This window comes from Trachemys scripta, chromosome 9 (genome assembly GCF_013100865.1).
Source record: "Trachemys scripta elegans isolate TJP31775 chromosome 9, CAS_Tse_1.0, whole genome shotgun sequence".
Classification (NCBI taxonomy): domain Eukaryota; kingdom Metazoa; phylum Chordata; order Testudines; family Emydidae; genus Trachemys; species Trachemys scripta.
Window position 1 is genome coordinate 104,605,918 of NC_048306.1, and position 26,720 is coordinate 104,632,637.

The following is a 26,720-nucleotide window of genomic DNA, read 5'->3' on the forward strand; positions in this document are numbered from 1 at the left end:
GGGGGGGGGAGGTTGGGAGACCTGTGGGATCTCGGGTCGGGGGAACCTACGGGGTTTTCAGGGGAGAGGAGACCCCTGAGATCCTGGGGTAGAAAAGGAGACCCGAGACGGGGGTGGGGGAGGGGAGGGGAAGTCTGTGGGATCTTGGGGTGGGGGAGGAGACCCGGGGTAGTTGGCCCCACAGGACCCTGCGGGGAGAGAGGACATTTGGGGTAGTGGGGCGGGGAGAGGCTGTGGGATCCCGCTGGGGAGAAGAGAGGAGCCCTAGGGTGGGGGGCCTGTGGGACACCGAGGGGGGGGGGGAGACAGGGTGTCATTAAGAACAATTGGCCCTCTTTAAAGCCTTGTTAGGTCCCACACCCTCTCCCAGGTCAGGTTCCCTGCAGTGCATTCGGTGTTAAGTTGCTCCCATCCCTTCCTCACCCAGATTTGTCCAGCTCTCCTGAGATTCACCCTTAATTGCTTCTTTGCACATTTAATTCTCTCTCCCCATAAGCCTCCCCAGACTGATCGTGAAACATCCCCAGGGTTCTATGGTGTCTTTCCCTCACACGTCGTTTTGCAGAGCTAGTGGGATTTCACTTGTCTTAGTGTCCCATAGCACACTTTCTCCAGCCTGGGGCATGTGTGTGGCTCATCTCTGAATTCCCTGCCAAGCCCTCAATAGCCTGCTGGTAATGAAATGCCCAGAACAGAGCACAGTATACTCTTGCACTCCCAGAGGAGCCATACCGATGGAACAGACTGCCCTTTCCTTGCTCAGGGACATGAACCTGGTGCGACTGAGGGGCCAGAGCTTGGAGCAGAATCCTAGCTGGGATCTCCCTGAACTGAGGAATGAGAGACCATCCTTTCCCTGCTGTACAATGGGATATATTAGTAAAAAGAACAGGAGTACTTGTGGCACCTTAGAGACTAACAAATTTATTAGAGCATAAGCTTTCGTGGACTACAGCCCACTTCTTCGGATGGGATATATTAGTAGCCCCAAACTATACTGACTATACTGACCTTTCGTGGAGCCATATCGCGCTGCAGTCTCCTGGCTAGCATCCTCTCTGCTCTCCCCACTGCAAGTCTCTCACTCATTCCGGCTACCCTGTTTCTCCTTTGCACATTTTTAACATGGGGGTGAGGAACCATTGGGACAAACTGCCAGGGGCAGGGATGGGTTCTCCATCCCTTGATGTCTTCAGATCCAGACTGGCTGCTTTTCTGGAAGATTCTTTAGTCAAATGTAAATCATTGGGCTCAATACAGGGGTAACTGGGTCAGACACCACGGCCTGTGTCATGCTGAAAGTCCGATTAGATGATCTAATAATCCCTTCTGGCCTTAAAAATCTCTAAATCAATGAGGAACTGGGCTTTGGAGTCTTTGTCACCAGCTGGATTAGCTGCATTTGTTCAGGTGAAATCTCATTTTATTCTATGACCAAGTTTCTAATATCTCAAGAGTCTTGCGTAAGTTAAAAAATTCTGGGGCTGACCCTGGTGTACAGAAGGCTCCTGCAGCCAGATGGGGTTTTACTACCATACCAGTTAGGGTTGCAGTCTGCAGGCCAAACTAAAACCATGGTAAAAATGGGTCTGGCTGCCAATGGTCATGAGCCAAGTAAGGCGGCTCTCACCACCTGTTGGAATTTCTTAGTAACACTCCCTCTTATGGACACCGCACACATCCCTTCACGTTGTTTCTTACCCACAGTAGTGTGTACAGCTCCTCGTCCTTTAACTCCCTCTGTGAATTTGATTAATGTGCTGTTTGCTCCCATCTTCCAGATTATTAACAAAGGTGTTAGATTTGGGAAGAGGTAATTCTAATTCTGTTCCCTGCTGTACACCTCTCCTCTCAATAGAGTGGTGTTTGATTATATTTTTTTGTCTACACTCAGCCTTTGGCTAGTCCACACTCTCTGTGACAGTGTCACATCCAAGCCCATTGGTATTTATTTTTCCAAGTAGGGTTTTGGGAGCCACTGCATCAAATTATTTACAGCTTTTGAAATACTATAGCTGTGTGTAGCTGGAAATCTTCTCTTTCACAACAGAAATTGATCCAGTAAAAGATATAGTATTACCTCACCCACCTTGTCCCCCTTTTGTAACACACTTGAGACTATGAATCCTTCACCTTTAGGCTGAAATTGTCGAGGCTTTTGGGAGGAGGTGTTTACAAAATGTGAGTAAAATCCCTTCAGCCTTTTTGTATGTGAGAGTGAAAACATATCAGATGCTTTTTCTGGTTTCTCTTTGAACTACACCGGGGAAGGGGGCTGTAAAAAAATTGTGCTGCCTTTCAGAGAAACTGGGATGGAAATAGTTCTGGCTCGGCAGAGCACGAAAACTCCACGAAGCTCTTGTCTGCACCCTGCAGGTGAACGCAGTGGGCGCTTGTGCCCAGGTGACTGATGGTGTCCCAGTCCGTTTGTGCTGATGAGCTCTGCACAGGTGGAGTAGTAGCACAAAGACAGCGTTAGCACCCGGAGGGGATGCACACTGTGATCTCCGCAAGGCGATTAGTGCTTGGGGCTGTTGGTGGAGGTTGAACTGAGGTAGCACAGTGTGCAGGGGTGTGTTGGGCAGGTAATGTGAGCAGTGCTGAGAGCTCTGGGGCAGATAGGCTGGAAGTGTTTGAAATGAGGGTTTCATGATGTGGGTGAGACGCTGCTGACTCATTCCATTCAAAGGCAGCATTGCGTCTCTTTGGCCATGTCACCAGACTGGACACAGGCCCGCTTTCAGACATGCCATCAACACACAAAGAGGGGCCACCCCAGAGATTCGCGGTTTTGCAGGATTGAGCCAGAGCTCGGAGCTTCACTCTACTGTGCCATGTACGATGCCATCAGCCGTGCTTGCTCTGGTGCAGCGGTCCTCACCAGACTGCGTGTGTGATGGTGCGACTCTGCTAGGGCTGCCTTCGTTCCTAATGCTGGTGGAGCCGAAGCAGTGGGACACTTTGGCACAATTTGCCAAGTGTTGTCAAGGCTCGGAGGCCTGGTACGTCTGCCCCTGACCACTTGGAATTTGACCAGGGCCTGAGCCTGCAGCTGTATTGTATGGCCAACTTCATAGGCATAACTCCCTGCTGGCAGAAACCGTGACGGAAGCATTAAATGTAGCTATGGTTCAGGTGTATTTGCAGAGGTAGAAGCACTGGTGTCCTGAACTGCCCTAGCGGCAGATGTCTTGTGAAGGCCTGTGGGCTCATGTGGCACTGAGCTGAGCTTGGCCAGCACATTGCATTTCCTAGGGTTCCAGTGCCACATTCTCTCCCCCTCCATGAGCTGTCTCGCTTTGAGATTTGCCTTTTCCATTATTTTAATTAGATTTTTCATTTTCATTGGGTGGAAGCTCTGGATAACAAGTATTTTTTGTATGTTTGCACTTGAACTTTCAGGCCTGGGTGGTGTTAGTTAGCACAGTTATACATTCTAGTGTAGATGGGGGGACACATTTGTAGGTGACTTCCAATAAAAGGTTGTGTAGTGGAAATGCTCACATGGAAAATGTTTGGCAACTTTAACTTATTTATATTTCAGTAGGGCCTGGACAGCCCAGTCATGCTTAGGGCCTCTTTGTGCTGGGCTCTGGACAAATATATAATGAGGCAGTCTGTACCCCAAAGAGCAGATTGTCTTAATAGGGAACGTGTGACAGGTGAGTGTGGAACCCAGTGGACAAGAGTAGGGGTAACAGGAACACAGGGGTGCATAGACTAGCTCAGGGGTTCTCAAACTGGGGGTCGGGACCTCTCAGGGGGTCGTGAGGTTATTACTTGGGGGTTCACGAGCTGTCAGCCTCCACCCCAAACCCCGCTTTGCCTCCAGCATTTATAATGGTGTTAAATATATGTAAGTGTTTTTAAATTATAAGGGGGGGGGATTGCACTCAGAGGCTTGCTATGTGAAAGGGGTCACCAGTACAAAAGTTTGAGAACCACTGGACTAGCTAAATGTATTGTTTGGAGGCCTCCGGAGTGTTTATATAAATGTGTAAGAGATCTTGGGCACTGAGAGATGCTGTTGTCAGTTTATCAAGAGGATCATGGCAGGGGAGGACTTGTAATTGACAGCCTCTGGCTGGTGCCAGTGTTTTAACATCCTCAGTTAAATGTGCTCTGCGCAGGACCTGTTGTTTAAAAACACCACAACCCATCCACACTAGGGCTCCCAATATTGCTAGCACTGCTGGAGCTGGAATGTTCTCAGCAATGGTGAGAAATGTTTGAAAGCTTCCCCATTGTAGACCGGACTCTAAGCTCCCTCTTTCTGCCCAAGTGTTGTGTCGTTGTTGTTTGTATTACTGTAGGACCAGGCCCCTGTGGTGCTAGGCGCTGGACAAACACAAACTGAAAACATGGTCCCTGCCCCAAAAGGTTTACAATCTCAGATTCTTCCCTGTGACAGAATTTCCATGTTTTACTGTGAATTAACTGCCATTCAGCCATCTAGGGTTTATCCTGGCTGCTTGCTTGTGATTTCCAGTTCTCCAGCTTTCTTAGAATTCTCTGGCAAGTGACTGTACAGATGTCATTGTGTTCTCTTCTCTGTAGGCTCTTACCCCCACCCTGTCACCACAGAGCAGCCTTCCACAATCTGTCTCTCCCAATTTCTTGATTTCATTAGCTATGCTTACATGTCAGAAGATGCTGTACTGGATTGTATTTAATTAAACCAGTGTCGTCACACATACCACCCAAATATTATTTGTAGCAGTACGGTGCCTAGGAGCTCCACTCATGGGCTAGAGCCCTGCTCTGCGGGGTTCTGTACAAAGATAGAATACAAGGATGGCTTTGCACTGGAGAGGCTGCATGCTCGATGCAAGGGGGCAGGGCTTAACATAAGAACGGCCAGACTGGGTCAGACCAAAGGTCCATCTAGCCCAGTATCCTGTCTTCTGACAGTGGCCAATGCCAGGTGCCCCAGAGGGAGTGAACCCAACAGGTAATGATCAAGTGATCTCTCTCCTGCCATCTGTCTCCACCCTCTGACAGACAGAGGCTAGGGACACCATTCCTGTTCAGCATTAATGGTGACCTACAAGGAAGACCTACTGGGGGTAGGGCCCATTTTGCTGACCCTAGTGGCTGAAGAAGGTCTGACACAGAAACTAAAGGTCCTGGCTTGTTCTGACATTAAATGGAGCTCTTGTTTCCACCGAGAAGTGACTGTGGTCAACTGGGCACCTGGTAGGACAGTGCCATCACCACTACAATGAAGGGATGTTTATTCACTCTGTTTCCTCTTTGTTTTCATTAATGCCATATGTAAATCACATGGAAGCAAACTCTTACTAAGGATTCAACACCCCTACCACTGTGGTTAAGGGCTGAGAACTTCCAGGCCACGTTTCAGTCATCCAAGGAGTCCCCTAGCAAAAGAGCCAAGACACAGCTCTCCTGACGCTGCCACAGAAATAAGCAAAGGTTTTTGCAGGGGAGATTCTCCTTTCTAGTCTCTCTGCTATACCATAAAAATAAAGATGCAGTAAAGGAAGGACCCATGCCAAATTCAAGTTCCTCTGGCATTTCCTGGTTTTCCAGTGTTTAACTGTGCACTTACTGTCAGCCTATCATAGGATTTAATCTGCTGTGCCAGTGTAAACGTGCCTGTCCCGGAGCTCCCGGCCCAGCCCAACAGAACTCCCCCAGTGGCATTCAGATAACCATCACAATCCCTGTTAGATGCATTGGATCAGCCTATTTCCTCACTTCCTTCCCTCCACCTTCCATTCTGGGATTGGAAGGGGAGCAGAGCACAGGGAGCTGCCCATTCCCCCTGGCTCCCCAGCCTCTAAGGTTAGAAGAGATGGCGGGTTGGTGCTGAAAAATGATTGTCACCTGCATGGAAACCCCAGCCTCCCGTGCTCGCCCAGGGAGAAGAGGCAGGGCTCCTGGCTGGAGAGGGCCCGACAAGAGTCTGACAGAGACAGTATGCTCTGTCTCTTTCAGACTCTGCACCAGCTGCTGCTGCCAACCCAACCCAACCTTCCTTCCCCCTAGGCTGGGACTTGACCTCAGCTTGGCAGCTGGGTTCCCCCAGTTAACAGCTTGATGTTTTCTCAGAAACCCTGGGTGTTCTCTGTGATGACACCTTATCTTTGCCATTGTTTGATTTCCTGCAAGTGTCTCCTTTCCAGGCTTCTGCCACTGAGGTCTTAGCAATCAGCAAGGAGAATACCCAGTAGGTGAACTGAGGAGCTATTTCCTTCCCTCTCCATGGCCTACTGTTGTTACTCGGGTCGCCTGTTCCCCTTGTGCTTGGGTAGTGCTCTGTGCAGGTCAGTGTTGCTGTTTTGTTGGTGGTTATTTGCACTTTCCTCGGGTACTAATTTGGTGCCACCTCTCATCTTGGCTGTGGAGGTTTGGTTTTGCTTTTTGGCCTCTTCAAAATCTGTTAAATTAGGCTGAATAATGGGGAAAGAGGAGTCAGTGAACAGTTGCTAGTGAATTTTCCTGTAGAGCTCCTCTGATGAGGTACATCTCAGTGTCAGCATGAGAGTCACTCAAACAGAGCCATCCACAAGTACCAAGCGAAGAACAAAGCCCCTGCGTTGAGAGGGAGTGTGCAGCACTTAGAGACTGTCAAGGCATTTCACACAAACACCCCCTGCAGGCTGAACACCAGCCAGAGAACTGTTAGTCTGAAAGGCACATTCTGTGCTTCGAATTCAGCCCAAGTCACTGCCAGCTGCTGTTCCTGTCCCAGGTCTGGGGAGGGGAAGGAATTTGGTCATTAGCCCTTGTCTGCTGCTCTGTGATGTTCTGCTCTGTATAGGTTATTGTCCCATGCTCATTACCTCAGTGTCTGAGTGCCTATAGATAAAGGCCAGAAAGGATCTAATTTTTGTGTCAAACAGTCCCCTTGGTGAGCCACCCTTTCTGCTTGGCTCACCTGGGAGGTTCCATGGGTGGCTGGAGAACGAGCAGGATTCTGACACCAGTGCCATGGCAGAGACGCCTGCCTGGGAGGTGGGACTTCCGTGACACTATTTCTGATTCGCTCCAATGCACAGAGAACAGTGGAGGACAATGTCGGTTCTAGACTCCTCAGCCTACCCTTCAGCTCATTTGAGACCAGCACGCTGTTACCCAGCCACACGGGGCAGAATCCACGTGGCATGCCCAGGAAAGGCTTGGCACACTCAGGCTAGAGAGAAGGGAAGGGCCGCTAGCCCAAGTGTGCAGAGATGCCCTGCGAGGGCCTGGGGAGTGTGGTGGTGCTGCCGTACCACTTCCTGCTCTCAGTAGTCAGCGGGACACTCTCCCTCCTGTCAAGTATGACTGGAGCAGGTGATGCTCAAGTGTGCATGGCTCTGGGCTGCTTATGAACTGGGGAAATACAGTGGGAGGGGCCGCAGACTCCCTGTTTGACTTTGGCCCAGTACTTTGGGGCTTGTCTACACGGGGAAACTTACCAGTATAACTACCAGTACGATGCTACCACTGTCGTTCTCCTGGTGTGCTATGGTGGTATAGTCATGCCAGTACATTTCCTTGTGTAGATAAGCACTTGGTCTCCCTGGGCCTCCGTTCCAATCTGTACAATGGGGCCAATAGCGCTGTCCTGCCGCATAAGGGGGTGTAGGGATAAAGACACTTGGCTGGTACAATGATGGGAGCCTGGATGGATAGGGCTGGATTCTGGCTCTGGACTGGCAGAATCCCAAGTTACCATTTTAAGGAGCTCTCAGTCTGGAGGAGTTCAGAGGTTGCTGTGCACAGCAGGAAGCTGAAGATTTGCATGCCCCATCCTGGAGGAGAGGGCTGCTCTGGTGACCTGTAGATGGAGAGTCTGGGAGTCTCAGCGGGGTCTCAGGACTGTGAAATTCACCCCCCTGCCTGCTGTAGTTGTGCTGACCCACTCTCTGGGGCAGACATAGCTAGGTCAATGGATTGCTCCCATCAGCCTAGATCCCATCACTAAGGGAGGTGGAGTTCCTGCGACAGCAACACCCCTTCTGTCACTGGAGGAAGCATCTGTGCTATAGTGGCATGTGGCTGTGCTACTGTAGCAACTGCTTCTTACTGTTTGTACCCTCCTCTGGTTTTGTGAGAACAGCGTGTGAGTGGGAAGTCTCCAGGTGTGAAATGTGAGTGTGTCTGTGCTGGTACCGTATTTCCCTGCCCCTGAGCTCCGTTCATGCCAGGTCATTTGCTGGGAGCCAGTGCAACCCCAACACTCCTGACTTGGTGCTTTCTCTTTCAGGATGCGCACAACTGTATTCCTGAGCTGGACAGTGAGACGGCCATGTTCTCCGTCTACGATGGACACGGAGGTAACTCTCCAGGGAATTGTACTTGGGCAGCTTCTCACAGGGGACTGCTCCGGTCTGTGCAGTGGCTGCCCCTTCGGGGCAAACCCCTCTGGCAGTAAAAACCCTGCTCCTTCTTGAGAAGTGTTCTCTGGGGCAAAGTGCGGACTGATGGCTGTGGGAGGAAGGGCACTGGGTTGGCACAGTGGGATCTGGACAACCTCCCTCTGGTGGGAGTTGGGCTCAAAGGGTCCACAGGAGGCATTCCAGGACTGAGGCTGTTTTTCCAGCTGGGCAGGGGCGTGGTTTGAGGGTCACCACTTCAAGGTGAGCACATGCATAAGAACATAAGAATGGCCATACTGGGTCAGACCAAAGCTCCATCCAGCCCAGTAGCCTGTCTACCGACAGTGGCCAATGCCAGGTGCCCCAGAGGGAGTGAACCCAACATGCAATGATCAAGTGATCTCTCTCCTGCCATTTGTCTCCACCCTCTGACAAACAGAGGCTAGGGACACCATTCCTTACCCGTCCTGGCTAATAGCCATTCATGGACTTAACCTCCATGAATTTATCCGGTTCTCTTTTAATCCCTGTTATACTCCTAGCCTTCACAACCTCCTCAGGCAAGGAGTTCCACAAGTTGACTGTGCGCTGTGTGAAGAAGAACTTCCTTTTATTTGTTTTAAACCTGCTGCCCATTAATTTCATTTGGTGGTCCCTAGTTTTTATATTATGGGAACAAGTAAATAACTTTTCATTATTCACTTTCTCCATACATGATTTTATAAACCTCTATCATATCCCCCCTTAGTCTCCTCTTTTCCTAGCTGAAAAGTCCTAGCCTCTTTAATCACCAAACCCCTAATCGTTTTAGTTGCCCTGAACCGTTTCTAATGCCAGTACACCTCTACGCTGTCCTCAGAAGCCAAAAAATCTTACTGCGTTATAGATGAAACCGCGTTATATCGAACTTGGTTTGATCCGCCGGAGTGCGCAACCCCCCCCCCCGGAGTGCTGCTTTACTGTGTTATATCCAAATTCGTGTTATATCGGGGTAGAAGTGTATATCTTCTTTGAGATGAGGAGACCACATCTGTATGCAATATTCAAGATGTGGGTGTACCATGGATTTATAGAAGGGCAATAAGATATTCTCCGTCTTATTCTCTATCCCCTTTTTTAATGATTCCTAACATCCTGTTTGCTTTTTTGACTGCTGCTGCACACTGCGTGGACATCTTTAGAGAGCTATCCACGATGACTCCAAGATCTTTTTCCTGATTAGTTGTAGCTAAATTAGCCCCCATCATATTGTATGTATAGTTGGGGTTATTTTTCCCAATGTGCATTTACATTTATCCACATTAAATTTCATTTGCCATTTTGTTGCCGAATCACTTAGCTTTGTGAGATCTTTTTGAAGTTCTTCACAGTCTGCTTTGGTCTTAACTATCTTGAGCAGTTTAGTATCATCTGCAAACTTTGCCACCTCACTTTTTACCCCTTTCTCCAGATCATTTATGAATAAGTTGAATAGGATTGGTCCAAGCACTGACCCTTGGGGAACACCACTAGTTACCCCTCTCCATTCTGAAAATTTACCATTTATTCCTACCCTTTGTTCCCTGTCTTTTAACCAGTTCTCAATCCACGAAAGGATCTTCCCTCTTATCCCATGACAACTTAATTTATGCAAGAGCCTTTGGTGAGGGACCTTGTCAAAGGCTTTCTGGAAATCTAAGTACACTATGTCCACTTTGTCCACGTGTTTGTTGACCCCTTCAAAGAACTCTAATAGATTAGTAAGACATAATTTCCCTTTACAGAAACCATGTTGACTTTTGCCCAACAATTTATGTTCTTCTATGTATGTGACAATTTTATTCTTTACGATTGTTTCAACTAATTTGCCCGGTACTGACTTTAGACTTACCGGTCTGTAATTGCTGGAATCACCTCTAGAGCCCTTTTTAAATATTGTCGTTACATTAGCTATCTTCCAGTCATTGGGTACAGAAGCTGATTTAAAGGACAGGTTACAAACCATAGTTGTTAGTTCCGCAATTTCATGTTTGAGTTCTTTCAGAACTCTTGAGTGAATGCCATCTGGTCCCGGTGACTTGTTACTGTTAAGTTTATCGATTAATTCCAAAACCTCCTCTAGTGACACCTCAATCTGTGACAATGCCTCAGATTTGTCACCTACAACAGCCGGCTCAAGTTTGGGAATCTCCCTAACATCCTCAGCCGTGAAGACTGAAGCAAAGAATCCATTTAATTTCTCCGCAATTACTTTATCATCTTTAAGTGCTCCTTTTGTATCTCGATCGTCCAGGGGCCGCACTGGTTGTTTAGCAGGCTTCCTGCTTCTGATGTACTTAAAAACATTTTGTTATTACCTTTTGAGTTTTTGCCTAGCTGTTCTTCAAACTCCTTTTTGGCTTTTCTCATTACATTTTTACACTTAATTTAGCAGAGTTTATGCTCCTTTCTATTTGCCTCACTAGGATTTGACTTCCACTTTTTAAAAGATGCCTTTTTATCTCCCACTGCTTCTTTTACATGGTTGTTAAACCACAGTGGCTCTTTTTTAGTTCTTTTACTGTGTTTTTTAATTTGGGGTATACATTTAAGTTGGGCCTCTATTATGGTGTCTTTGAAAAGTGTCCATGCAGCTTGCAGGGATTTCACTCTAGTCACTGTACCTTTTAATTTCTGTTTAACTAACCCCCTCATTTTTGCATAGGTCCCCTTTCTGAAATTAAATGCTACAGTGTTGGGCTGTTGAGGTGTTCTTCCCACCACAGGAACGTTAAAAGTTGTTATATTATGGTCACTATTTCCAAGTGGTCCTGTTATAGTTACCTCTTGGACCAGCTCCTGCGCTCCACTCAGGACTAAATCGAGAATTGCCTCTCCCCTTGTGGGTTCCTGTACCAGCTGCTCCAGGAAGCAGTCATTTAAAGGATCAAGAAATGTTGTCTCTTCATTTCGTCCTGAGGTGACATGTTCCCAGTCAATATGGGGATAATTGAAATCCCACACTATTATGGAGTTCTTTATTTTGATAGCTTCTCTAATCTCCCTTAGCATTTCATCGTCACTATCACTGTCCTTGTCAGGTGGTCGATAATAGATCTCTAATGTTATATTCTTATTAGAGCATGAAGTTACTATCTATAGAGATTCTATGGAATATGTGGATTCACTTAAGATTTTTACTTCATTTGATTTCACATTTTCTTTCACATATAGTGCCACTCCCCCTCCCCTGCACGACCTGTTCTGTACTTCCAGTATATTTTGTACTCCAGAATGATTGTGTCCCATTGATTGTCCCCACTCCACCAAGTTTCTGTGATGCCTATTATATCAATATCCCCCTTTAACACGAGGCACTCTAGTTCACCCATCTTATTATTTAGACTTCTAGCATTTGTGTACAAGCACTTTAAAAATTTGTCACTGTTTATTTGTCTGCCCTTTTCTGGTGTGTCGGATTCTTTTTTATGTGAATGTTTCTTCATACACAGAGCAGGTCCTAGAGGAAGGGGCACTTCCCGTTCTGCAGTGAGGGGATGACTTGGGGTTTGCAAGCTGCTCTGGGGGGCTCTGCAGTTGATGGCCTTGATCCTGCTTTAGTTTCTAGACTGTAGCCAAAGGGCCTTGCCTTGATGCTGCTGCCCGTGCTCCACTTCCCACGTCAGACTGAAGCCTGTGTCCAAGAGATGGAAAAGTCCTGTTAGGTTCCAGCTAGTCCAGAGGTTCTCAAACCGGGGGTCATGACCCCTCAGGGGGTCGCGAGCTGTCTGCCACCACCCCCAAACCCCACTTCGCCTCCAGCATTTATAATAGTGTTAAAGATTTTTAAAGTGTTTTTAATGTATAAGGTGGGTGGCACTCAGGGGCTTGCTGTGTGAAAGGGGTCACCAATGCAAAATGCCGCTGAGCTAGTCCCTTCCCCTCCGCACGCCCAGCTAAGGCAGTACTAGATGGGCCACAGTCTCCATGGAACTAAGCTTTCTGTAAATGCCTAGGTAGATGGATTTTGTCCAGGGTCGGTTTCCAATCAGACTGCACATATTCTGTGGCTCGGACTCCACCTCTGTGCAGAAACATGGTCTGGCACCTCTACTTGCAACGTAACCAATACAGTGACATCCGCCCGAGCCTGCAGACAATAGCATTTATTTATTTGCCACCCCACCCTGATCGTATCTGAGCAGCTCGCACCTTGCAATGGCCCTGCCAGGTAGGACAGGGTTGTTATCCTCTGGCTGGTAGAGGGGAACAGAGACAGCTCAAGGACTTTTTAGAAGTGCTTTTGAGTTCAGGTGGTGTTTGGGTGCTGGACATGTCTGTCCAAAGTCACGTGCTATCTGCCTGGCCCCAAGGTCACCGTGGAGTCCCCGTTGTAACTGCAAGCCCAGCAGGGTGCTCACTTTGAAACCAAACCCTGGAATTCTCAACCTCCCCACGATAGGTCACTGAGTTTCATGTTGTTAGTAGTATTGGCTCGTGTTACCATAGCAGCTACAAGCCTCCGTCATGGCCAGCACCCCTGTGCTAGGCGGTTTGCACACATGGGACAAAAAGATGACTCCTGCCCCAAATAGCTTACAGTTGAAGTCAGGACAAGAGGGACACAGCCAGACGGGGCTGCAAGGGAACAGAGAGACAGCATTGGTGAGCAGGAGGGGCAGGGGTCTCTGCACACCAGCAGCCTGGCGGTTGTCAGTTTTTTGGAAGGTTCATGGCAGCAGAGGGTGTTGAAAGAGGCGAACGAGGCAGCTATGTGGGTGTTTGCAGGGAGCTCCTCTCAGGCATGTGGGCAGCAGGGGAGAAGGCTCGAAAATGTACCAAGGGGGCAGTTGAGGCTGGCACCGCGGGCCAGTTGGAGGCAGGAGCAGCCTTTCTCTAATGAATGAGAGAGGACGGTTGGTGGGGACAGGGCGTGAAGGGCCTTGAAAGTGAAGACAGTTAGCTTATGTTAGGTACAGTAGAGAAGGTGGAGGGGGACCAATGGAGGAATGCGAAGAGAGGGGTTACCTAGTCAGAGCACCCCGGCTAGGACAGTGATCTTTGCAGCAGCATTCTGAATGAGTCTGAGCGAGACAAGACTGTATTTGTCAAAGCCAGAGAGAAAGGTGTTGTAGTATTGAGATTGGAGTGCAGATGAGATTCATCCTAGACCAGTCTGAGGTGATGCTGGTGGGTTGGGGGAAGCAGCCAGAGGAGATGGAGATAGCCCCTTGGATTGAGGGGGTACAGCCACGAGCAGTTACTGATGTTCACAATTTAGGGTGATTCGAGACCCGCAACTCGCTTTCCACCTGCTAAAACATTTGAGTTTGTCTGGCCGAATAAGCCCAGTATGCGTTTCCGTGCTCCTGCCTCCTTGTCTCTCTAGGTCCTACCAGGGTGTTTTAGAGTGACTCTCTCCTCCACTGTTCTCCTAGGTTAGGAACCAGAGATTTATAGACCATAAAGCCAGGAGGAACCTCTGTGATCATTTCTCTGACCTCTGGTGTAACACACGACATAGTAATCCTTGTCTTAATTCCTATTTGAACTAGAGCAGAGACTTTTAGGAAACTATCCAGTCTTGATTTAAAAATTGCCAGTGATGGAGGATAAGTTATGCCAGTGCTTAGTTACCCTCAGTGTTTTTTTTTTTAAGTAGTTGCATCTTATTTCTGGTCTGAATTTGTCAGCTTCAGTTTCCAGACATTGGGCCGTTACACCTTTGCCTGCTAGATTGAAGACTCTCTCCGATATCAAATAGCTGTTCCCCATGTATGTACGTATAGACTGGGATCAAGTCACCCCTTAACCTTTCCTTTTTTAATAAAAATGTTGTGGTACCAAGTCAAACACCTCACAGAAATCTAAGTCTGTTACATCAACACTATGACCTCTATCAGCCAAATGTGTCGTTTCATCAACAATAGATAGCATGTTAGTTTGACAGGATCTGTTTTCCATAAACCCATGTTGATTTGCATTAATTATATTATGTAAGAACTGCCATGCAGGGTCAGACCATGGTCCCTCTGGCACAGTAGCCTGTCTCTGACAGTTGTGCATACTGGAGCTTCATGGGTAATGCACATGACAGGGTAGTTAGTGATCCACCCTGTCTTCCCCTGCTGGCTTCTGGTAGTCAGAACTTTAGGGTTGCCCCAAGGATTGGGTTGTGTCCCTGACCATCTTGGCTAATAGCCATTGATGAACCTATCCTTCATGAACTTCACTAGTTCTTTTTTTGAGCCCAGTTCTACTTTGGCCATCACAACATCACTGGCAATGAGTTCCACAGGTGAATTGTGCATTGTGTGAAAAGGTACTTGCTCTTGTTTTGTATTCATCCTGCTACCTGTTAATTTTATTGGGTGGAAAAGGGTAAATAACACCTCATTATTCACTCTCTCCACACCAGGCATGATTTTCTAGACCTCTGTCGTATTCCCTCTTAGTGGTCATCCCATTGGATGAGTTGAACTCCAGGAGTTTGTGGTCAGTGCTGTCTTCTCTTGGGGGCTTCTCCTTTGGTGGGGCCCACTCTCTAGGGGTCAGGAAGTGTCATCTGAACCATGGCCCTGTGGTCTGCCTGGCTGCACTGGTTACCCAGGCTCCCCCAAGGAGGAGTTGTGGTGTCAAGTAGCCAACAGTTGGTTCAGGAGTGAAATAATCTGTATGCTCATGTTCAGGCCGTGGGTCTGTTACACGTAACTCAGAGAATTTCTCCTCCTTCTGTGTCTGGCCCTGTGGCTTGCTTCTCCTATCGCCGCCTCCTGCATTTCTTTCCTTCCTCTCCCAGTAGGACTCCGCTCTGCCCCTTAGGACCATAGTCTCCCTCGCTAATTGAAGTGTCTCCTTCCTCTTGCGCTGGGGCAGGCGCTCCTGTATGGGAACACTCACTGGCTGCCCCCTGCGTGCTGGAAACACAGCACCTCCCAGATTATCTGCATTGAGCAGAAGCCCCCTTTCCCCTGCTACTGTATCAAAGCTCGGCTCTCCAGGTGGGACTGGCCTGAGAACAATGGAGTCCCTTGGAACCTGGCCAGCCCCAATGAAGGGTGAAAAGCCTTGGAGATTTGCTGGGGTCCCAGGGCTTGTCATATTGATGGTGTCTCCAGTGGCAGCAGCAAGTCCTGCCACCTCGGAGGTGCAGCTCCTTGGAAAGCGGAGGCCCCTGTGCCAAGCCCCGAGATATCCCGCTAGTGACCTCTCCTCTGCAGCTGGTTGCTGTCTCCTCCTCCTGCACTGACCTCTGTCCTGGCCAGAGGCCCCAGAATTCCCTCAGGGCAGTCACAGCTCAGCTCGCTCTGTGCCCAGGGCCACTGGGAAGAGCAGGCTTTTCAAGCAGCCTCTGTTCTCTTTCAGGGGAAGAAGTTGCCCTATATTGTGCCAAGTATCTCCCGGAGATAATCAAGGACCAGAAGGCATACAAGGAAGGTAAACTACAGAAGGTAAGAGCCTGGCACTGCAGTGGATAAGTGTAGGTACCAAGGCAGGAGCACAGGCCTCTCTGGGCGTCTAGTCCCCACCCAGGTCCCGGTGTCCTCTGGGACTGCCCAGCCCCTCCCTCAGAGGGTGTCCCAAGGCCTGGTTATTCTCCCAGGGAAGCTTTCTTCCTTTTTCCACCTTGGGTCTTCTGCTCACTAGCTGTTGGCCTCGTTATTTAGCTGTTCCTCCTCCCTTCTTTAGTTCCCTTGAAGTTACTGAGCGGCAGTGCTCATTTCTGGCTCATGCCTTGTGTTCCCTACAGAGAGTCCCCCTCTCCACTCTCCATATCCCCACAGAGCTGCCCTGGTTTTCAGTCTCCTCCTGGAGCAATGCAGGAATCGGACTGAAGGGCAGCAGTGTAGGTGAGAGAAATGCAGCCCCTTGAGACTCACAGCGATGGCAGAGTGGCGCTCTCGGAGAACACGGCATTAGGCGGCATGTCCTGAATGCAGACCAGTCTGGCAAAGCCAGTGACCTATAGGAACGAGCATGGTTGTTCCCCATGCTAACCCTCCCCAGTGCCATCCCATCTGCCCCATGCGCTCTCTGGCAAACCTGGCCAGTCACCTCAGTGATTCTCCTGAAGGGGCTGGGGATGTGTTGGGATCCCAGTGCTGCTGAGAGAGGGGAGGTGGGCGGGCGGGCGCTCCCCTGAACAGCATGCAGCCCCCATGCTGCGTGTTTGTCCGTAGGCCCTGGAGGACGCCTTCCTGGCCATCGATGCCAAGCTGACCACAGAGGAGGTGATTAAGGAGCTCGCTCAGATCGCTGGGCGGCCCCAGGATGAGGACGAGGAGAAAGAGAAAGTGGCTGATGAAGATGATGGTAAGTGAAGCATGTGCCCAGCCAGTATCTGAGGCTGAGCACGGAGACGCCCGCCCGCCAGCCGTGGGAGGGGCAGGGCAGTGGCTGTGCTAGGGAAGAGTTTGCTCTTTGAAGGAGCCAGTTAAACCAAGTGCAGCGGGCGCTAACTTAGCGCTCTCCGCGAGGCGCCTCCAGGCTGGCATGGGGGAGTCGGAGTTGTTTTGGCAAGTTTGCTCGTTTAACTGACACACACCTTCCTTGGGCCCCTCCCTTGGGCGTATCTGCAGAGGTGCCCTGCTCCAGCCAAGGGTTCGAGCTTTCTGGGCCGTAGCAATGCTGGTCTGAGCTGAGATGTGGTGTCAGTGAAATGGGCAGCAGTGTCCCAACCTCGCAGGTGCGGGGCGGGGGGGGGAGCAGCGCGCCCCGGCAGATACGAAGGTGACTCTGGCCCAAGACTCTGCCTTTTTCATTCAAAGAAGCAGATGTGCTTTCCCACCTGAGCATGCCTGGTAGGGCAAGGAGCAAAGCCCCGACCAGGAAACGAGAATTACTCGCTGCCAGCCTTCAAGTGAACGTAAAGGGGCACCCGCACTGGACCCTGGCATTTCTCTGCGAGTGCCGGGGACACCCGGGTTCCTAAACCTGGGAGGGAAAGCCCTTTAGTTTGCTCTCTGCGTCTGACAGCACTCTGGGTAGAGTCATTTCACTTCCCATCTTTGAGCTGACTAGTAAAGGAAAAACTAGCAAAAAGGCAGCTTCAGGGAAGCAGCAAGATTCCCCCTTGAACTGCTGGCCCGGGTTTTGTGTTTGGGAAGGGTGTGCCTTAGCGTTACATGTTTCCCCATGGCCCCAGCGCCTGGCTTTCAGATGGGCGAGCGACCCGTGCCAGAGCCCTGCGGAGCGACTTGGCCCTTGAGAAGCTTAGCCTTTCTCGTTTGTGGTGTCTGATCTGTGCAAGAAAACAGACCAGCCAGTGTCCCAGCACTCGGCATCACCAGGGGCCCCCGCAAGCCCAGACCTTCAAACAAAACCCAAATACTTGGCCAGCATCAGCTGTTCCCACCCCAGCACCTCGAGCTGAGCTTCCATTGGCTAATCTGGAAGGCCCTTCACACCCCTCCTTGGTGGCCACTGTGTCCATGATGGCCAGCGAGCATCGGCCAGGCTTAGCGGCTGAGAGCTGGCTGCTGTGTGTCCATAGAGCCCCGTGTGTGTGCTGTGCCTATCAGCTGTGTGAGTGCGATGGTCACCCTCCCCACTGCTTGGTCTGGGAGCTGGGTGGGGGCAGCTGTCTCCCCGTGTGTGTGCGTGGAATGCCCAGCACAGTGCGGGCACTGCGGGGACACCAGGCATCTCTTGGCTAGTGCAGCTTGGAGCCAAACCTGTGCTGCTGCCACCCCACGGCGGCGTTTCCTGCTCTGACTTTCCCTCTCTCTTGCAGTGGACAATGAGGAAGCGGCTCTTCTGCATGAAGAAGCCACAATGACCATAGAGGAGCTGCTGACCCGCTATGGACAGAACTGCATCAAGAACCTCAGAAACAAGCCACTCCCTCCGGCCGGGGAGATGGGCCAGGAGCATGGTGGGGAGGCGAGCGTGAATGGAGAGACCAGCCCAGGGGAGCTGGCCGAGCACAGGGAGAGGAAGAATGGGAAGCCAGACGACGAGGCCACGGGCATTTCCTCCACCTCGGACGGAGCCGACGCTGGGGGCAACAGCTGTGCTGCAAAGCAGGCTGAAGTGGGCAGGGGCGAAGAGACGGTCACCTCCTCCACAGGGGAGGCGGGGCCCTCCTGCTCCTCCACTGGAAAGCCCCAGGGCACGGCCAAGTCCAAATTTTTTGAAGACAGTGAGGACGAGTCAGATGAGGCCGAAGAGGAGGAGGACAGTGAGGTAGGCACCAGAGCTCTGAGGCAGCTGCCTTTCCTGGGGGTAGGGAATGTCTCTCTCCACATTCTTTAAGGGCTGTGACAGCATCGGGCCACCCCAGGCCTGCCGTTGAGGTGGGATTTACAGGCTGATGCCTGCGTCCGCACTGCCTCGCCGTGGGCCTGTGGAGGGAGGGTGCTGCAGACACTATGGTCTGGCCAGTGCATGAGCTGGGAGCTGCTCCCTGCTGCCCAGATCATATGCACCAGAGAGAGAAAAGACCTGGTGGGTCATCGGCTCCCTCTTGCTGAGCTCATCTCGTCCATCCTCCCGGAGGGGTTGTGCCCTCAGAGCCGGGCACTCCTGCTCTCTGAAGGCGTCTCTCGTTTCTGTAGGAGTGCAGTGAGGATGAGGATGGCTACAGCAGTGAGGAGGCAGAGAATGAAGAGGATGAAGATGACACAGAAGAGGCTGAGGAGGATGAGGACGAAGAGGAAGAGATGATGTTACCAGGCATGGAGGGGAAAGAGGAGGTGCACATCCCATTTCTGCCTTCTCTAGGTTCTTTGTTAGTCCTGTGCCGGGGAGCACCCGCGGGCCACTTGGGAGCTGGAGAACACCCTTTGGCCATGGAGGCTGTCTGCTCTGCAGCCCATGGATTTCCTACACAGCTCGCCTGAAGCAGGGTCTTCCCACCCGGAGGCTGTGGAGGGTTTGGAATGGGGCCTGGACTGTGGGGCAGCAGGGGAGAAGCTGCAAAGGGAGATTCCCCTGCTAGCTTATCTGGTCGGAGCTCTGCCCAGAACGTACCACAGAACAGCACGGCAGTTCCTTCAGGAGCAGCCAGCCCGGCTGTGTGTCTCACCTGCACACAGCAAACGCTAGTAATTAGCAGCTCTCCAGCCAGCCAGCTGAGGACGGCATTGGCAGCTGGGGGCGAGAGGCCTAGGGCTGCAGCGAGGTGCAGTGAAATGGAGACGGCAGAAGCCTCCATCCTTTCCACTACAATGCAGTGCAGCCCCAGCTTGGGGCAGGCTGAGGCTGGAGTCGCTGCAGCTTGTCCCTCCATATGAAAGGAGAGGAGCTGCAGGCCATGCTGTTGAGCTCACTGGTGTTCCTAGGACAGTGTTTCCTCTCTGAGGGGAGAGGAGATGTCCCACTCCTGGGGAAACATACCCATGCTCTGTTCCTTTCACACCCCTTCCCCCGCCTCCTGCGGTGGCCCCCTCTTTGGGCCCAGCACCTCCTGAGAGGGGAGGTCTGGTACATCTGATGTCCCGTAAGCGCCCCTGGGGCTGGTTCGTACCTTCTCTCCCTGAATAGTTCCTTTAGGGCTAGGGCCATTGTGTCTCTGGAAAGACGTCTCACCAAACCCCTTGCCTCTCAGCCTGGCTCTGACAGCGGGACGACTGCCGTGGTAGCCCTTATCCGGGGGAAACAGCTGATCGTAGCCAATGCTGGAGACTCTCGCTGCGTGGTGTCGGAGGGCGGCAAAGCTGTGGACATGTCCTATGACCACAAGCCGGAGGATGAGCTGGAGTTGGCGAGGATAAAGAACGCCGGCGGCAAGGTCACCATGGATGGGAGAGTGAACGGGGGTCTCAACCTCTCCAGGGCAATCGGTGAGTGAATCCAGGAGGCAGGCCAGGGCAGCCTGGGGGATGGCACATGCACGCAGACCGCCTGCTTCACGGTGGGTTTGTGAGCGATGGATGATTTAGATGGGGCCCAAGGCATGGTAGGTACAGCAGCCAGGAGTGGTGAGAAAAGCAAACAAGATATTGGGATGTATAAGGCATGGGGTGGTGTTTTCCCTAATCAGTGGTGTGGGCTCAGCTGAATACAATGTGGAGTTCTCATCACCCTCTTAAACAGGGTGTTGCACAACGAGAGGGGCTAGAGAAGGGCAGCAAGAACGGTCAAGGACTTGGGAAAACTCCTCTGTGCAGAGGGGTTTGTCCCCTTGGAAAGGAGATGAATGAGAAGGGACATGCAATGCACGGTCGAGAGAAGGGAGGTCAGAAGTGTCTGTTTAAATGATGGGGACACTGAAAGGCAGAAAAATAAAACTGATCCAAGGAAATATTTTCACACAAGGCACAAGGGGCCTGTGGAGAACTCTGTCACATGATATAACGGAGGCTAAGAGCCTAGCAGGATTCAGCGAGAAGTTAGATGTTTCTACAGGAATGGGGAATATCCAGAATTAGAGGAAATACTAACACTCATGTCAGAGTTCTGAACTGGCCATGAACCCTCCTGCCCAGAGCATGAGCCTCTAACTACTGGGGCAGGGGGAACCTTCCCCTGGGGCAGGCCCTGAAGGAGCTGGTGCTGGCCCCTGTCGGAGATAGGACACTGGACTAAATGGACCCTGGTCTGGTGCGCATGGGCAGTGTCTGTGTTTGTGCTCCTAAAAGCACAGGCGGTGGGGAGATGTGTGGCTGGGCTGGGGACACACTATTTTGGGGTTCTCTCCCCTCTTCAGTGTTGTAGCAGCTTAAGTGTCAGGCTGTGCTGAGCTGGCCCCATGCTCCAACTCAAACACAGACCTCAATCTGCGACGGGGGAGGTTGTCCCCTCCTGCCTGCGGGAGTGCTGGCTCAGGCCGTTGGGCAGCCCCTCCCCAGCAGTCAGGGCAGTGTAGCAGGAGGAGACTGTGCCAGCACTGACCTTCCCCTCTCTTGCCAGGCGACCACTTCTACAAACGGAACAAGAACCTGCCCCCGGAAGAGCAGATGATCTCAGCCTTACCCGACATCAAGGTGCTGACGATAAACGAGGAACACGACTTCATGGTTATCGCATGCGACGGAATCTGGTGAGCACCAGAGGAGCAGAAGCCCCTGTGGGATGGATCCTGCCCCAGCCTTCGCACGGGGCAGCTGGCCAGGCGCATATCCCCGTGACACCTCAGTAAGGGTTAGAGGTCTCCTGGATAGCTCATCAAAGAGCCCGAGGCAGGCTGTCCCCAGTGGGGCGCCATTCCCTGGGCAGCACGCTGAGAGCCCAGTTCCTCCAGTTCAACGGTGCCCATGGCCCCTGAACAAGGGGATCTCCTTTAACATCTGCCTTGGTGCACACCCTGCCCCTCCCATTCAGCGAGCCAGCGCTCTCCTTCCTAGCACAGCCGGGGGCGGGGGACCAGCAGAACCAGGCCTCCCTGCCGTCAGCTGCAGGGCACTCTGCCCTTGCCCTGCCAGCTGCTCTGACCCATCACCCGCTCTGCTGGCAGGAATGTGATGAGCAGCCAGGAAGTGGTGGATTTCATCCAGGCCAAGATCAGCCAGAAGGATGAGAATGGAGACCTGAGGCCTCTCTCCTCCATAGTAGAAGAGGTAAGCAGCCTGACTCCTGCTGCCCTTCGCTGGATGGGCTTCCTTAGCTCGCTGGGCAGTGACTCCCTGGAGGGAGAGTTACTGGGGCAGGAATCTGGGGCCCGCTCATGGCTGGGTGGTGATGAAATCCATACGGACCCAACAACTTCATCTGCCCTCCTAGTTTCAGAGGGGTAGCCATGTTAGTCTGTATCAGCAGAAACAACAAGGAGTCCTGATGGCACTTTAGAGACTAACAAATTTATTTGGGCATAAGCTTTTGTGGGCTATAACGCACTTCATCAGCTGCATGGAGTGGAAAATACAGTAGCAGATATAAATATACAGCACATGAAAAGATGGGAGTTGCCTTACCGAGAGGTCAGTGCTAATGAGGCCAGTTCAGTCAGGGTGGATATGGCCCATTCCCAACAGTTGACAGGAAGGTGAGAGTATCAACAGAGGGGAAATTAATTTTTGTAGTGACCCAGCCACTTTACTCAGGCCTAATTTGATGGTGTCCAGTTTGTAAATTAATCCCAATTCTGCGGTTTCTCGTTGAAGTCTGTTTTTGATGTTTTTTTGTTGAAGAATGGCCACTTTTAAGTCTGTTATTGAGTGTCCAGGGAGATTGTTGGGAATGGGCCACATCCATCCTGATTGAATTGGCCTTGTTAACACTGACCCCCCCCCTTGGTAAGGTAACTCCCCCCATCTTTTCATGTGCTCTGTAATTATACCTGCTACTGTATTTTTCACTCCATGCAACTGATGAAGTGGGTTCTAGCCCACGAAAGCTTATGCCCACACAAATTTGTTAGTCTCTAAGGTGCCACAAGGACTCCTGGTTGTTTTTGCCTTCCTAGTGTTGTTCTGACCGGCCAGCAGGTGGCAGTGCTGAGCAGCACAAGGCCCTGCCAGCAGAGGTGGTGGTAGCACATTGGGATATTTGGGGGGTGCCCCTCAACACATACTAATAATGAACAGGGGGCCCCTGGAGGTGCTCGGGGTGCTAAGCAATTGCTTGGTCTGCTCATGCCTATCGCTGGCTCTGCCTGCCGGCCTCCCAAGGCACTGAGCACTGCCTTAAGCTGTCCTGGTCCCTCGCCTGGGATGAGCTGGAGCCTGGGCCTGGCGCCGGAGCCGGGAGTCAGCCAGCAAGCGGCTCCCTTGGGCTGCTCCGCTGCATGTGAGGTTGGCGTCCTACTGGCTGCTCTCTGTGTGCCATTAACTTGTCCTGTTCCCTCTCAGCTCCTGGATCAGTGCTTGGCTCCCGACACCTCAGGGGACGGCACCGGCTGCGATAACATGACCTGCATCATTATCTGCTTCAACCCACGCTCCACGCAAGCCCACACCGACAGTGGCAAACGGAAACTGGCAGAGGCCCAGGCAGCGGGGGAGGAGAACGGCAGCGACAGCAGCAAGAAGGCCAAGCGGGACTAGCAGGCCTGGCCCAGAGACTTGTCGTGCGCTCCCCAGACTCGTTTCTTAAACAAGCTGAACTCGAGACTACAAAGTCTCGTCCTTTTTTTTTAGCCTTAGCAGAGGCCTCGTTTGCCCGTGTCCTGGACAGGGTGGGTGGGTTAGCCAGGGCATGTCATGTTGTTCATTTGTAACCATTCCAAAGAGTGAGCCAACAGCAAAGGTGCCGAGCGGGGCTGGCTGCAGATCCGCGGACACGGGAGCCTCGGCGGAGGTGAGTAGCGCATTAGTGGTTAGAGGATGGACATCCCAACATTGTCTCCATGTAGGTGTCGCCATTTTTTGTGCCTGTGACTATTCTGTTTGGAGGGGAAGAATTTTTTCACTGTTGAGGTTTTTTAATCTGCGCCCCCTTTATTTAAGGCCCGTTCTGTTTTTATTTGTGGAACAATCTGGCTCGGGTGCCACCGTTGCACCTCGCTCTGTTGTACACTTTCAATCAATACTTTTTCAAACTAAAAGCCCAGAAAACTTAGCCACACCTTTGTCCTTGGTTCTTTCAGGGGAGGTGGGGCGGGAAGTGGGGAGAACCAAGTCTGTCTGTTTAATCTTTTAACCCTTTACAGGTTACGAGACCTTAGGAGAATGCGAGGCGCTGATTGTCTAGTGGCTGCCCCAACCCCGTACTGCCTTTCCTGTTGCAGCTCTACTCCTGCACCTTGCTCCTGGTCTGCGGGCTCCAGGCTCGGGCTCCCTCCCGTGATACCGCTGAGCCCTGGCCCTGCAGTGTTTGAGCAGAGAGCTGGCAGTGCTGTGGCGGGATGGCTTGGGGATGTTTAGAAATGGGCAGTAGGGACAAACCTCCTGAGCTCATTTGTCTTTACTGAGTCGCTGATTTGATCCCTGAGCCCAAGAGGCAAAACTGACACCCAAACACCTCAGGCCCCAGCCAGCTCTCCTCTTCCCCTTCAGGGTGACAGCCGCACGATGCGCTGGGCGGGTGCCAGCGCTGCACCCATCTCTGGCAGCTTGTGTGCTTTGCACTGAGTGGGGCCTGAGAAGCAAAGCGCCTGGATTGGAAACAATGGACTGAAAACTCAGCTGCTCCTTGTTCCCTCTCTGTGCCCTTCCTCCCCCCCGGGCCTTCTGCGTGGATCAGGATTGGGGGCAGAGTGAGGGGAAGGACTGATGGAGGAGTTTCCTACAGGCCGTTGCTGACAGGGGGGCTGAAGAGATGTTGGATCATCCAGTCCAGCTCCCTGCAGTCCCTCCCCAGGGATGGGGCTCTCGGCCCAGGGAGACGTTTGCTGCTCAGGAGACACCTGCATTGCCCCCCTGCCCAGCATAGCTATGCTCCCTCGAGCCGCCACTGAGCCACGCTGCCCAGATCGTCAGTCCCACCCCCCAGCCCGTGAACGGCCTTTGTGCATCTCCGCTCCCTCCAGCTGCTCAGGACCCTTCTGCCTGTGAAGGGACCAGAACGGAACTTGTTCCAGGCGCGGGCAGCGTATGCAGAGGGGCTGTTCCCTGACTGCCCCTGGACAGGAGGCTTTTGAACTTGCAGCTAAAAATTCCGCTGGCCTTTTTGCAGCTGTCTCATAGATACACAGATCTTTGAGGCCAGAAGAGGCCATTATGATTGTCTGATCTGATCTCTCACATACCTCAGGCCTGAGCACCTCACCCAGTGATTCCTGCCACAAGAGGAGCTGAGCAGATCTCTTCGAAAGAGACGTTCAGTCTTGCAGCTCCAAGAGATGGAGACTCCACCGATTCCTGTTGTAGTTCAGTGGTCTGTCACCCTCACTGGTAAAAGTAATTGGAGCCTGATTTCCAATTTTAATTTGTCTGATTTCAGCGTCCAGCCATTGGTTTTTGTTCTGCCTTTCTCTGCTTGATTGGAGAGCCCGTTAGTATCAGTATTTTCTCCTTAGACACCGTAATCAAGTCTCCTCTCACTGTTCGTTTTGATAAGCTAACCAGATTGAGCTCTTCCAGTCTCACTGTAAGGCATTTTCCCCAGCCCTTGGATAATTTGTCTCTCTTCTCTGCACCCTCTGATTTTTCAACCTCCTTTTTAAAATGTGGACCCCAGAACTGGATGCAGTATTCCATTACTGGCCTCACCAATGCCACATACAGTGGAAACATCACCTTCCTCCTCAAAGTCACTACTTCCCTGTGTGTACATCCAAGGATCGGATTAGGCCTTTTTCCCCAGTGCATCACGCTGGGAGCTCATGTTGAATTGCTTTCCCACTGTGACCCCTAAATCCTTTTCAGGGTTCCTGTTTTCCAGGATCCAGTCCCCATTCTGTACGTCTGGCCTGCGTTTCTTGTCCCTAGATGTATGACCTTACATTGGGTTGTATTAAAATGCATTTTGTTGGAATGAGCTCAGTTTACCAAGCGATCCTCTGCGACTGCCCTGCCTCGTCGTCCTTCACCACTCTGCCAAGCTTTGTTCGCTGCAGTGGTTTCCATAGTTCCTTCCAGATCACGGATGGAAATGTTAAACAGCATCAGAACTAGTACGGATCCCTGTGGAACTCCACTAGGAACACCCTCATTCCATGCCAGTTCTTAATCCACGAGAACACAGGAACGGCCATTCTGGGTCAGTGCCAAGTACTTCAGAGGGAGTGAACAGATCAGGACAATTATCAAGTGATCCCAGCCTGTCATCCACTCTCACTTTCTGGCAGTCAGAGGCCTAGGGACACCCAGAGCATGGGGTTGCGTCCTTGACCATCTTGGCAATAGCCATTGATGGGTCCGTCCTTCATGAACTTTTTTAAACCCAGTTACACTTTTGGCCTTCAGAACATCCCCTGGCTTCGAGTTCCACAGGTTGATTGTGCGCTGTGTGAAGAAATACTTCCTTTTGTTTGTTTTCAACCTGCTGCCTATTAATTTCATTTGGTGACCCCTAGTTCTTGTGTTATGTCATGGGTAAATAACACTTCCCATTTCACTTTCTCGACACAATCATGGTTTTATAGACCTCAATCATATCCCCCCTTAGTCGTCTCTTTTCCGAGCTGAATAGTTCCATCTTTTAAATCTCTGCTCATAGGGAAGCTGATCCAAACCCCTAATCATTTTTTGTTGCCCTTTTCTGAACCTTTTCCAGTTCTCATACATCTTTTTTTTTTTTAGATGGGGTGACCAGAACTGCACGCAGTATTCAAGATGTGAACGTACCATGGATTTACATAGTGGCATTGTTATTTACTGCCTTATTATCGATCCCTTTCCTAACGGTTCCTAACATTCTGTTCGCTTTTTTGACTGCCACTGCACATTGAGCAGATCTTTTCAGAGAACTATCCACAATGATGCCAAGATCTCTCACTTGAGATGTAACAGCTAATTTAGACCCCATCATTTTGTATGTAGAGTTGGGATGATGTTTTCCAATGTGCATTACTTTGCATTGATCAAGATTGAATTTCATCTGCCAGTTTGTTGCCCAGTTACCCAGTTTTGTGAGAACCATTTGTAATTCTTCACAGTCCGCTTTGGACTTAAC

The 26,720-nt window shown here is 51.2% G+C and overlaps 1 protein-coding gene across 1 annotated transcript in view; it reads left to right on the top strand.

The window, feature by feature from the left end:
- The window catches only part of PPM1G (protein phosphatase, Mg2+/Mn2+ dependent 1G), a 24,044-nt gene extending 317 nt beyond the window's left edge, over window positions 1-23,727 (top strand). Inside the window, exons 2-10 of the mRNA XM_034781816.1 lie at window positions 8,216-8,285; window positions 15,651-15,736; window positions 16,466-16,598; window positions 18,019-18,470; window positions 18,842-18,979; window positions 19,834-20,068; window positions 21,138-21,267; window positions 21,682-21,784; window positions 23,015-23,727. Of these exons, the coding sequence (XP_034637707.1) occupies window positions 8,216-8,285; window positions 15,651-15,736; window positions 16,466-16,598; window positions 18,019-18,470; window positions 18,842-18,979; window positions 19,834-20,068; window positions 21,138-21,267; window positions 21,682-21,784; window positions 23,015-23,209 (1,542 nt within the window). The 3' untranslated portion in view covers window positions 23,210-23,727. The remainder of the gene's footprint in view (window positions 1-8,215; window positions 8,286-15,650; window positions 15,737-16,465; window positions 16,599-18,018; window positions 18,471-18,841; window positions 18,980-19,833; window positions 20,069-21,137; window positions 21,268-21,681; window positions 21,785-23,014) is intronic.
- Window positions 23,728-26,720: the final 2,993 nt, after the last annotated feature.